The sequence below is a fragment of the Mirounga leonina genome, unplaced genomic scaffold (genome assembly GCF_011800145.1).
Source record: "Mirounga leonina isolate KUSES-001 unplaced genomic scaffold, KU_Mleo_1.0 Mir_118, whole genome shotgun sequence".
In the NCBI taxonomy this organism is placed as follows: Eukaryota; Metazoa; Chordata; class Mammalia; order Carnivora; family Phocidae; genus Mirounga; species Mirounga leonina.
Window position 1 is genome coordinate 6,525,503 of NW_023270277.1, and position 12,862 is coordinate 6,538,364.

Below are 12,862 nucleotides of genomic sequence, written 5' to 3' on the forward strand. Positions count from 1 at the left end.
GCTGCAGTTCTGTAGGACTGGAAGACCAGTCAGCCTCCCTGCTCCACGCTGTGCATCTCATTAGTCATGCTCAGTGTCACTTGGTGCTGCCTCCCTGTATCTTCTTTTAACTGCCTCTTGATGTCAGACCTTTGCTTGTTTTTGCCGTAACGCCTCCTTGTGTTGCCCTGCCTTTTAGCCAACGAGTCCGGAGAGACGCCACTGGACATCGCCAAACGCCTCAGGCACGAGCACTGCGAGGAGCTGGTGAGTCTCCCTCCGGCGCGGACGGAGTGAAGTCGCCCTGCCTGGGCCGGGGAGGGGCCCTGCCCTCTGGGAGGAGGGTCTTCCCACATTTGGACCCTAGAGCGGACAACCAGGAGGAAGTGTACTCGGGGAGTCTTTTGAGAGGAGGGGACCAGCCCCCTCGTAGTGACGCTTGGAACACAAGTCGGAATTTGCTGGTTGGACACGTGGCGTCACCTGGGGCAAGTGGAGCAGAGATCGGGCCGCCGCAGCTCTGGCCCTTCTCTCGAGTCTGTGAGCCGCTAGCTCTTCCCCTTATAGCAGCATCCACAGCGGGTGTGCGTACTCTGTTCCCCAGCCCCAAGTCATTTGGATTGTTCCGCACCGTCTTTTCCTGTCCTGTTCTAGAAGAGGCAGTGTGGCCAGCAGACAGAGCCCACAGGGTCAGGCAGCGTAGGGGCTCCCACCGTGACCTGGGGAAGTCACGCCAATGCCAGCTCTCCCACTGTCTGCTTATTCGTAAGGTGGAGTCCGTTACACCAGTTCACAAGGTTGTTGCAAGAATTAGCATTGCACTGGGCGACACTCAGTGAGTGCTCAATAAATAGAACTACTACTAAATGCTATGCAAGTGTGAGATGAGTAAGAGGTGCTGTTCTCAGTACTTCATATCCACTAATTTAATCTGGATAGCTACCTTATGACATGGTTGCTTCTGCTACCCCTATTTTACAGATGAGGAAACAGGCACAGAAGGGTTAAGGGACTTGCCCAAAGTCACACAGCTACACTCTGGCTGTGGAGGAAATTAAGGGCTAATGTGCTAGGACACCCACTGAATCTAATGAATTCGCTTCTCTCCTGTGGATCTAACATGGAATTGGGTATTTACCTTCCTTGAAAGAATTGCGAAAACACTCATTCACATCCTTTTTCTGTGGGCCATAATCTCTCGTGTGGGCCAAGACTGGTTGGGTTAACAGTTAGTGGACACGTGCATTGTCCTCTGTTGAGTTTGCTCCTGTGTGTGCCTGTCAGCACCTGCAGGCCAACCATTAGCCTTTAGATCTCGAATAGCCCTCGCCTGCACACAGCACTTTACAGGTTACAGAGCACTAAATGGGAGTTTCGAGGTTTGAGTTTCAAGGTCCTCGGTGAGGTAGGGAGGGGGGTTTCAGTCGGCTGGCCTCAACCCAGAGGGACTCTGCCTCCCCTCTTCCCCCCTCCCACCACTGCCCGTGGGTGCCCGCCTCACAGCCCTTCCTCTTCTCAGCTGACCCAGGCCTTATGTGGGAGGTTTAACTCTCACGTCCACGTCGAGTACGAGTGGCGACTGCTCCACGAAGACCTGGATGAGAGCGATGACGATGTGGACGAGAAATTGCAGGTCAGTGCCAGGCTGCAGGACGCCCGGAGTGTTGTGATGCGCTTCGCTCCGACACTGTGGAGCCTAGGGTATAATCAGGGCAGAAAGTGGTTTTGTACAAAAAGCAGAGTTAACTCTGGGCTTCCATTGATCTCAGTAGCTGTTTGGTTTTGCCCTTCCCGCAAGCGCCGCTGGTCTCCCAGCTCCTGCGCATGTTGATTTAAAGGGACGTTAACTTGTGTGCTCATCATCAGCTCCTCAGATGAAAAGATATGGGGGGGCCTCTGTTTCCAGTGGGATTTTGAGGAAGCCCTCGCACCGTGGATGTGGGAAAGAGCCAGGGGTCCCCAGTATCACAGGGCATGTTCACCTAGTTGATCTTTAAAACCTTAACTAGAATTAAATGACCGTTAGAGCTCTGGGTCCAGCTTTTTCCTTTATCAGATGGGATCATGGAAGCTTCAGGAGAGGTTGATCAGTTGACTCAGCCACAGTGAAGCCAGTGTTTAGACCAGCTTGAGGCCAGACGGAGGGCGCTGGCCTCCGAGTCCAGCTCCCTGCTCATGACACTCTGTCTTGCACAGTTGGGGGCCCCCCCCGGCAGGTTACTACCTTCACGCGGGTCTCAGAGCAGAGTCAGACTCCAGCAGACTGACTCCAGAGCCCACACTCCTAGCTGCCAGGAAATTCGTGGGGAACGCCATATAAAGTGTCCTATTTTTATTGTAGGACTTGAATGTCCTGATGTGCACTGAGGATGTCTGATTATATACATCTATGGCATTTCCAAAACCTCCTTGACTATCCTTGTTCGTGGAGCAGTTAACATCCACACTTACTATTTCTTAGACTAGGAAACTTCTCCACTGAGTTAGCTATAAAATGGTGTCCTAGTAAGAAGAGCTGACTAATGTTATACTTACCCACCCTAAAAAAAGATCGGAAACATGGGCCCCAGGGCGAGTCCACACGTCAGAGTAGTATGACACAGCAGGTCATACAGTCCCAGTAAAAGTATGACAGCAAGTGCTCACACGCCTCCTCCCACTCTCTGTTTCCAGCGGAGGTGGGTATGATACAGCCATGGGCTTTGTTGAATTTAAAATATGTGTGAAGAGAACTAGCCATCAAGTTCTGCGTAGCTGAGCTGAGTTTGAGCCATTGGGTTGGCCAGAGCCTTGACTGGCCGCTGTGAGCCGCTAGCTCTTCCCCTTGTGGGTGGTCCTGTGAGGGGCGGGGGGTACGACAGCCAGTACTGTACCTGCTGAGCTCTGGGCATTGTGCTAGAGAAGCCAAGTTCACCCACTGAAGAGATGAGAAAGAGGGTCAGCAAGGCTAAGGTGGTTGCTCAAGATCGTAGCTCTTATAATGAAGCTGGTATTAGAAATGAATTAGATCTGGTTTACCTGAGTCCTGATTTCATGGGGAGCAAGGGTCAGCAACCCAAAAGGGCCAAATAATAAATATTGCAGGCTCGTGGGCCTAAAATATCACCATCTTTACCGCAACTACTCAGATGTGCCAGGGTGGCTTGAAAGCAGCCATAGACAATATGTAAATGACCAGGCATGATTGTGTTCTAATAAAACTTTATTTATAAAGACCGGTGGTGGCCCACGGGCCATGGTTTGCTGACCCCTGAGTTAGAGGAATCTTGAGACTTCAGTTCATTAGGGAAGAAAACATTGATCTCCCCTGAATTTGCTGCCTAGCTGTTGGGGATTGATTGCAACTGGGTGCTCAGCTGAAAATGTGTTTACAAACAGGAAATGCAGTGAAAACGCAGATCTAGGTTAAGATAACTCTGGCTAGTAAAGGTGAAACAGCCTATGTTTTCAATCCTTTCCAGAATGGAGAATTGTAAATTATAAATCATGGCTTTTGGGGGTGGGGCATGTCTCCATGAAGAGACATGGTAAGAGTAACTTTCAAATCTTGCGGCTCTCATGTAACAACTGAGAGCCCCTGTGGCAGTGGTGTGCATGGGGTGGTCACCGGTAGACCGGACGCTGTGACCGAGAGGTCAGCGTGTGTGCATTTCCCACCCCTCTGCAGCCCAGCCCCAGTCGGCGAGAGGACCGGCCCGTCAGCTTCTACCAGCTGGGCTCCAACCAGCTGCAGTCTAATGCTGCATCTTTGGCCAGAGATGCCGCCAGCCTGGCCAAGGACAAGCAGAGGAGCTTTGTGCCCAGCATCTTGCAGAACGAGACGTACGGCGCGATCCTCAGTGGCAGCCCGCCTCCCACCCAGCCTGCGGCCCCCAGCACTGCCAGCGCCCCCCCACTACCCCCACGGAACGTTGCCAAAGGTACTGACCTGCTGTAGCTCCTGCCAGCGCATGAAGGGCATGATTTGGTTTTTGCTTTGGCAAGTTTATGGTTGCTTTGCTCCCTGCTAGATGACATTTGGGGTCTTTTTTTTTTTGTCTTAGAGTTGTTGGCCTCCTAAAGGAGCTCTTCATTCTTAGGGTTCTGGATGGTGATAGAGCATCTGACTTGATCCTTGTTCTGGGTAGAGGTGTGGCATCTGTGTCTCGTGGGGAGTGCGGGGACCCCACCCGGGCAGGCTTGAGGTGGGTGGCTCAGCTTGTGATGCTGGTCCTGTGACACTTTCCTGCAGACCTTCTTCCTGTTCCTTTTCTCTTTGCTTTTACCACTCACCCACCTTCATTCTTACCCGTTTCCTTTCGCCCAGTCCCCATTCAGCCAGCTTGTGGTGCCTGTGATTATTTTTTATCTCTGTGATCCCCATGAAACGAAGGATAAAAAGATGCTAATTTGGGGAAGGATACTCAACCTCATCGTAAAAATACAAAATAATCCCGTGGGTCCAACCAATGCCTTAAGGGCCAAAGCTTGCTCTGCTTACCTTAATCGCTTGGTCCCAACAGAATGAGTTGGACTCAACAGATGCTGGTTTTTATTTTTATGAAAATGGAAACTGAGGCCCCCAAAAGTTAAGTGATCGTCCCAGGACTGAAGGCCAGCTGGCCATTCTGCTCCTTGAAGGCAGGTCCGGCAAGTGGCCAGCGCAGCTCCTGGCCAGTGGCCTCCAGAGGGCATCCCATGGGAGGGGGGGACAGAGCCCCGCGGGGTGTGGTGTCTGGGCACGGTGGCTGCCTTGGGCTGCTGGTCCAGAAGGAGGTCCCACGGTGCAGTGGTGCTGTGTCTGCTCTCCGGGAGGGGGTGTGAGCGACGGTCGTGGCCTGGCTGTGGGAGTGAGCGCGGCAGCTGCCGTCAGCTGGCCCTGTGCCTCACCCCCCATGGGGCCCTGCCCCCAGCACCCAGGGGGATCCCTCAGGGAGGCCAGAGAAGGCTGACGGGGGCCTGTCGTCTAGGTCACTGAATCGCACCCCCAGGAGTGAGTCCCCGAGAGGAGAGCAGGTGCTACCCGGCAGGTCCCGGAAACAGTGGCCTCACCTCCCCGACAGAGCCCACGGCCCCTGCGTGCCCACACCCCAGGCAGTGCCGCCCCCAGGCTCGAGGGGGCGCTTCCTGCGCAGGAGAGAAGCTGCAAGACCAGGCCCCACAGCTGCCCTCCTCCCTGTCACCTCCTTGCCCTGGCTGGGAGGGGCCCATGGTCGGGTCCTCGTGGGGCCTCTTGTCTCCCCAGCCTCCTCCCGTATTCTGTGTGCGGGTATTAATTTTGTAAGGCCGGAGCTAAAATGGTTTGGTCACCTCCACCCCATTAATGGCTTTTACTGACTTGTGTGTCATGGGAGGATTTTATTTTGCTCTGTTGGGCATGTAAAAGGAAAACTTCATCTTTTTTTTTTTTTTTGCTTTTGCTTTCCTAAAGTCTTAGAATGAGATGGTTTGGGATTTTTTCTGACTTCTTTCTTTCTTTCTTTTTTTTTTTTGGACTGTTCCTGTAGTTAGCTTCATGTCCTCCTTTGACGGTGTAGATTGTCCTTCTTCCCTGTAGCCCCCCAGAGAGTCCCTCTGGTTCTCAGTCTAGCCCACACCTGGCCCAGCAGGGAGTCCCCGCACAACAGACAGCAAAGGGAGTCAGCATTGCATGGCCCGCACCAGGGCAGACGTCGTCCACAGCCTGCATTCCTCCCCAGGCCTGGCCCCCTGTGTGGTTACCCCCTGTGCACGGAGCTCTGTGGGGGCAGAGATGGTGACGGAGGCTGTGCTGGCTCCCCTGTGTGTGTCAGCTGCGCCCCATGGGTGTCATGTGTGCTGACTTTTAGCCAGGAATGTTTGCAGGAGGTGGGGAGCCCGTCACCTGTTTCTGGTCTGCACCCTTCTCTCCTTGTGCTCTGAGAACAGGTGCTCCCCTGGGCCAGGCAGTGACACTCACACAGCCACGGGAGGACTTAGGGAGCGGGGAGAGGCAAGCAGACGTTCCAGAACCTGAGTGCAGGGCTCAGGACATGTCACGGTGGTTATTCGGTTTCCTCTTCAAACAGTATTTATATTTGAGAAAGAAAATCTGTAAGGTTATGAAAACCAGCTGGTAATTTTCCCAGAAGCATCCTTGGTCTGGTGTGTGTAAGTCTCTTTCGTCCAGATGCCAGAGACAAAAGTTTCTTAAAAAATGAGGATTCTGTTTGTGGTCTTAGCGCTGTTCTAGAAGGGTCATATTTACCATTTTCTGAGAGAGGGGATCAGTAATGCAGTGTTCTGTTTCTGTTTTTGTTCTGTGCGTGTGCGTGTGCGTGCATGTGCATGTGCGTGCGTGTGCATGTGCGTGCGTGTGCATGTGCGTGCGTGTGCAGTTCAGACAGCCTCCTCCGCTACTGCCCTGTGGAAGACAAACTCTGTAAGTGTGGACGGTGCAAGCAGGCAGCGATCTTCGTCAGATCCGCCAGCTATCCATCCACCGCTGCCCCCTCTCCGTGTGACATCTACCAGTACGTTTTCTCCTTTTTCCTTTCTTGCCAGTGGGCTCTTGGATCTGGATGGCTGGGGGGTGCTTTTGGCAGCCACGTGGGGAGAGCTGCGAAGCCGCATGCCCACAGGCAGAGGCTGCCAGGAGCCCAGCCCTGTGTGTCCCCCCCACCACCACCCCTACCAACTCCTCCAGCCGCCCTCCCCAGCTGCAGACTCCTGTCTGTCCCGCATCCCGCCCGGGGGGGGCTCACACACTCTCCTCCTCTGTCTTCCCGAGCACCTGAGCAACATTCCTTCCTTTCATGCACCAGCCCAGGGCTTCATTTCCTCTGGCCATTTGGTGGTTCTCAGTATTTGGGCACAGTCATGTGGATGTGATCTGGTATGTGTTCTTCTTCAATGTCAACACGTGGGTGAAAGGCCCAGGGCCTAGGGGAGGGGGCTGGGGGGGAGGAATGTCTTTACTGGATCAGTGGGGCAAGCCCTGAGCCTGTCTCCTTCCTGCTCTGCGTGGGCTGTGGGAGGGAGGAGCTCCAGCCTGAGGGGCAGGCTTTGAGAGCACTGAGTTGTACCCAGGTTGTTCCTGCGATTTTTAACCTAAGCAGCAGCCCAGCTCCAGCTGCAGAAAGTGCCACGTGTGCGTGCGCTGGAGGCCCTGGAAGGTTCCGTGGGTGTCCCCCGTCCTGTCCTGAGCGTGGCTTCGGCCTCAACGAGGATGGGGCATGAGGACCCTGGGTATTTGGGAGCAGCATGAATGTTTGTTAGAGAGGGGGAAGCTGGTAAAGGAGCCAGGGGCTCAGGGCCCAGCTCCCTGTCTTACCAACTCTCTAACTTTTGGGGAAAGCACGTCACTTTGAGCCTCAGCCTCCGAGTCTGTAAATAAATAATAACCTCTTTGCCCTGCTCCCCTCAGAGATTGTGGAGCCTTTACAGAGTTAGTTCTTTACAGGCTGTCTCAGATTGACCTGCTGGAAGCCTGGGGAAATGGGTAGGACCCATGGGTCAGCTGAGGACCCAGCTCACCGGGGGTGGGACTGGGCCAAGACCCCAGCCCCAGCTTCAGCCTCCTGCTGCTGTCTCTCCAGGTCTCAAGGTGGCTTCCCCACAGAGGAAGATCCTCACAGGCTCATAGAAACGTTTTAATCCTAACTTGAGGCTTGGAAGGACTCCCTGCCAATACGGTTTTCTAAAAATCTACAATGAAAGGAGGGTGTTTTCCCTCTTGAAATCACCATTAGGAAAAAAAAAAAAGCCCTTACCAGAAGAGCCTCTGGTGAGAAGGCTGGGGATGTGACGAAGTCTGACCCTCTGTATTCCTCTCCTTTTCTCTTTTCACAGATCCCCTGGCTCCCACTCCGCCCCCTCCAGTAGCAAAAACGCCCAGTGTGATAGAAGCCTTGAGCCAGCAGAGCAAGCCGGCCCAGCCTGGGATCCCACTGAGCAAAGCCCCGCCCCCACCACCCAGCCGCCTCCCCCAGAAGAGGCCTGCTCCCGGGTAACCGTCTTCCAGCACCCCCCAGCAGGGCCTGGCCGAATTGCCATTCTTGCTTCTTGCATTCAAGGTTCCAAGTGCCAGTGGCCCCATTACTTCATCTGCTGAAATTTCTGTACAAACATTTGAAATCTCCACATAACATTAGAGCCCAGGTGTCACCTAAGTAATTCATCAGGGTCAAGTGTCTTAAAAATAACTTACCAAGAATTTTTAAACTGTAAAAATTTCACACAAATGTGTACCTTATATCCACATAATGAATTTAGACTTCTGTTTAGTACAGACATTGGGTTTTGGGAATTAAAGTCAAGATGCTAGGCCTCTAGGTTCAATTTGTTGCCCACTCACAAGGTTATCTTGCTTATATGCACCCTCTGCAGTGTGGGGCGTATATTTCCTACAAACTAGGATGTTCTCCTGCATCAACACGATACGGCCACACAGTCAGAAAATTAACAAATACACATGACTACCTTCCAAACCTCAGACCCCATTCAAGGTTTGCCATTTGTCCATAGAACATCCTTTACCAAGAGGGATCTAGTTCATGGTCTCAAGCTGGAAAATGGTTTCATTTAGTGGCAGTGATACTTAGAAGCCAAGATCTGAGTGCTTTGTGTGCTCATTGCTCTCGGAGGGTCGCTGCTCCCAGGCAGGCCCTCTGAGTGGTCAGGACCGGGGATACACACACGTATATGCCTAGGTGACCATCCGTGTAGATACACATTTATGAACACATTTATCTCTGTATTTCTATCTCGTCTTGAAATCCATGAGTTCACACTATCTCCCGTTGCAAACCATACCAAGACACAACCGTTTTATTATGCTCCCAGACTGTGTCAGGAATTTGGATTAGCACAGTGAGGATAGCTTGTCTTTTTCTCCACAATACCTGGGGCCCTAACTGAAAAGTCTCAGAGGCTGGGATGGTTCGACACAGAAAGTGACTCATAGGCGAAGGGCTCATAACCCCTCTCCACTCCGCGCGTCTGGTGGTTGGTGCTGGCTGTTGGCTGACGCTGTTGGCTGGAGTACTTACCGTACGAGGCCTCTCCGTGTGGTGAGGGCTTCCTCAAATCATGGTGGCTGGGCCAAGAACGAGTCCCAAGAAATAGGCACAGCCCTGGAGAATGTCACTGGTCAGGGTTGAGGTGGGGACGGTGCAGGAGCACAGAGTGGTCACAGACTCCAGATCTCGGGAAAGAATTTGGGGCAGTATTTTCAAAACACCACAGGGTTCATTCTCATCCTCTCCCTCTCTGTGCTCCTTACTCCCTTTTCCAGTGGTGAGAAATCTGGCTCCCATCCCTGCCTCCACCTTTCCTCTCCCTGCTGAGATCTGGGGTCCCCCATGGAGGTCTTCTTCACCCTGCTGGGGTGCTCTCACTGGCCCGCCAGGCAGCTGCCTGCCTTGCCCCCTCAGGCACACCCTGTCAGGCCTCCTGTCCCTGCTGAGGCCCTGACTCCCCAGGGCGGGTCTTTTTTCATCCATGCCACCAGGTAGATGATGGAGTCTTTCAGGATAGAAACGACATCCTTCAGGGCGCCTGGGTGGCTCAGTTGGTTAAGCCACTGCCTTCGGCTCAGGTCATGATCCTGGAGTCCCGGGATCGAGTCCCGCATCGGGCTCCCTGCTCGGCGGGGAGTCTGCTTCTCCCTCTGACCCTCCCCCCTCTCATGTGCTCTCTGTCTCTCTCATTCTCTCTGTCTCAAATAAATAAATAAAATCTTTAAAAAAAAAGAAAAAAAAAAAAAAGAAACTACATCCTTCAGTTCTTTATCTCCCGGGCCCAGGGTTACTTCCTGAGGGAGCGACTGGGTAGGGGCGCCTCTGGCCAGAACCAGTCCCAGGGCTCCACCTGGAGGCCGGGGCTGGAAATGCAGCTCTGTACAGCCGAGGGGCCGCGCTCTGCCACCTTCTAGCTTCCATTTCTCCATTGCTGGCTCGCTTTTTAAATCTGCCTTCTGGGAGATTTTCCTCATTGTATCTTCCAGTTCCTTTATTGAGCTTTTCATTTCCACTATCACATAATTTTCAAGTTAACAGTATCCTGTTTGTTTCATGGAATCGTTTTCTCTCATCTCAGATTATTAATGATGGGTTCGGGGCAGTGTTTTTGTTTATGTTAGCCTTTGCTTTTCTGAATAATTTGTTTCTTCCATGTCCATTGTCTTTGTTTTCACTTCTGTTATGTTAGAGCCTTTTTCCTATAAATCTGGTGTTCCCTGCCCAGAAGTTGGCACTTCAGCTGAGGCATTAAAACTGATCGCAGCCCTCATGCGCAGAGCTGCCAGGTGGGCTTGGCTGTAGAGAGTCTCACGGGGCACTTTCGCTGGGGAACCCTGAACTGGGGCCTTTTTTCTTGAACAACTCAGGTTCCTTAGAGAACAGTCTTTGTTTCTTGCCTGAAGGGATCCGGTTTTCTAGGAGTTGAATAAAGAAATAAAGTTAAGCTTTTACTTAGTCCCCCCCCTTTTTTTAAGAGAGGTGGGGCAGGGGCAGAAGGAGAGAGAGAATCTCAAGCAGACTCCACGCTGAGGGCAGAGCGCAACACGGGGCTCAATCTCACGATCCTGAAATCATGACCTGAGCCGAAATCAAGAGTCAGACGCTTCACCAACTGAGCCACCCAGGAGCCCTTAGTCCCCCTTTTTTAAAGATGCTCCCCAAAACCGCACTGGTGTACTCCCTAGTCCAGACATGCTCTATTCTACCCTCTCCAAGAATAGAAACTTCTGGTCTTCAGTGGGTTGAGGGAGGGTAGTTGCTACTCGGGGTTGGGCTGGGAATCCAGGGATTCAGTAGCTCCTTGAGCAGATTTTGGGTCCATCTGTGTTTACTGCCCTGCCTTACACCCCCCCGCAGGGGCTTATGAGCCTTGGGGGCTCAGAGCACAGATGGGGGTCCTTCAGGGCTTCCTCACTGTGCAAAGGGTCCCCCTCCGTAGGTGAGCGGCATGGTTAGGAGCCGTCCCTCCAGTGGCCACTTCCAAAATGTTTCCTCTTCAGGTTCTCTTGGTACTTTTTTTGGTTTAAGTTTTTTCTAATCTTTTTCCTTGGGAGAAAATGGAAGTAAATGTATTTCAGTCTGCCTTTTTTTAACCAGAAGACTCTCAGCACTTTTTTAATACTGCTTTGTGAGATCTCTTTCTAAAACATAGTGTGTTACATCCTTGCCTTCCTGTTCTAAGTGGCACGTCCGCGGTCTCCATGGCTACTGAGTTATGCAGTAGGGGGGAACGCTCTCATGTCTACGCTGAGTGGCCGCAGGCTGTGCTTCTCTGGGTTCCTGCATCGGGGTCTGCGTCTTGCTTCAGCTTGCCCCCCTCTTCCCCTGTCGTAGCTGCAGACTTGCTCTTCCCGGGCTGTTCTCTCAGCTGCCAACTCCCGTTTGAGGTCCTAGATGAGAGCCGGTCGGCGTGCGGTGGCTCAGAACGGGGTGTTGCTGCCAGTGCCCGGGGTTGGGACGGCCTGGCTGGGTGTGTTTCATCTCTAGCACCGTCTTACCTGGTTTTACCTGCTTCTTGGGATCCTCTCCTCTCGTCTGACCAGAGGGAGAGGTGGGGAGGGGGCAGAGTAGATGATGCGAGGGTATCTCCAAGACCACTTTGGATGGGTGGAAGCCTGCCCTCGCCGCCTGGTGGGGTTCTGCTGTGAAAGAATATGCTGGTGGGCCTCTTGGTAGAGGAAGCACCCACCCTGGTCTTACCCTGGGTGTACATCTGGGATTTTACACGGGCTCTCTTAGAGCAGGCCTGATCAGCCCCACGCCTATTTTTGTAGGGCCCACAAGCTAAGATGGTTTTTGGTTTTTACATGGTTGAAAAAACCAAAAGAAGTCTCTGTCATGACACGCGACAATCTTGTGAAATTCAGATTCCAGTGCCCGCACATACAGCGCATGGGGCATGGCCCCGCTCGGGTTTCTGCGTTCCCCGTGGCGAGTGCCGTGTGGCAGCACGAGATTTCGTACACAAGGCCTGGAATATGTACCGCCTGGCCCTTTAGAAAAAGGGTTCGCTGACTGGTGTCTTCAAGAATCAGGCCTTTCCTGGGGGCCTTCCTTAGTTGGGGGTGACTGAAGGCAAAGGGGGGCAGTATGATGACTTCTGTCCTGACATTGATGGAAATCACACGGCGAGACCTGTCAGGTGGGTGGGGCCTTCACTTGGTAGGTGTTGTTAGTTTCTTGAAAGTATCGTAAACTCAGTGCAATGTTTTCTTCACCTTCGGTCTGAGCACAGATGGCTCCCTTGGAAGGAGGGGGTGAGGTGGGGGTTGAGAAGGTGCCTGTGGGGCCTCAGGCACCAGTAAATCTACTTTCCCCTTCTTTTAGGGCTGACAAGTCGACCCCACTGATGAACAAAGGCCAGCCGAGAGGACCTGGTAATTCTTTCATTTGGCCCCGGGGCTTACTGCTGCTTCCGCGGGGCAGCGTGGGAGAGGTTTGGGCTGCAGCTGCGCCCCTGCCTTCCACGGAGCCTCTCCTGCTCCCGCTCCCAGGCTGCTCTGTACTGTGTCCTGCCTCCCTGTCCCCTTCGGGTGGGGCCGGGCAGGGACCTAGAAATCTGCAGAGGAGCTGGCAACACCTGTCCCGCTCCGTGACACTCACATGCCTTGCACGTTGGACAGAGGCTGCATGGAAGTCACAGCTGCTTGGGCCTTTGAGGGACTTTTCCCTCCACAGACCCGGAAATCTCTGGAAACCTGCCCTTCAGACATGATGCTGTGGCAATTATATTAAGTGTTTATAACTCATTGGTTATGCCTGAGGGCATATTGTGACGTTGATTCATTTTGGCCCTACAGGAGTGGATCTCTCTGGAACAGAAGCTCTGGGTCCTCTGTCCAACACTGCCGTCCTGCAGCCCCCAGCCCCCATGCCCAGGAAGTCACAGACAGTAAGTGGAAGAGCCCCTCCTTTCCTGCCTCTTT

At 53.0% G+C, this 12,862-nt stretch overlaps 1 protein-coding gene across 1 annotated transcript in view; it reads left to right on the forward strand.

Annotated features, from left to right (window-relative positions):
* The window catches only part of LOC118007326 (arf-GAP with SH3 domain, ANK repeat and PH domain-containing protein 2), a 121,373-nt gene that overhangs the window by 103,300 nt on the left and 5,211 nt on the right, over nucleotides 1-12,862 (forward strand). Inside the window, exons 21-26 of the mRNA XM_035000345.1 lie at nucleotides 179-246; nucleotides 1,499-1,612; nucleotides 3,647-3,899; nucleotides 7,768-7,924; nucleotides 12,264-12,313; nucleotides 12,737-12,828. Of these exons, the coding sequence (XP_034856236.1) occupies nucleotides 179-246; nucleotides 1,499-1,612; nucleotides 3,647-3,899; nucleotides 7,768-7,924; nucleotides 12,264-12,313; nucleotides 12,737-12,828 (734 nt within the window). The remainder of the gene's footprint in view (nucleotides 1-178; nucleotides 247-1,498; nucleotides 1,613-3,646; nucleotides 3,900-7,767; nucleotides 7,925-12,263; nucleotides 12,314-12,736; nucleotides 12,829-12,862) is intronic.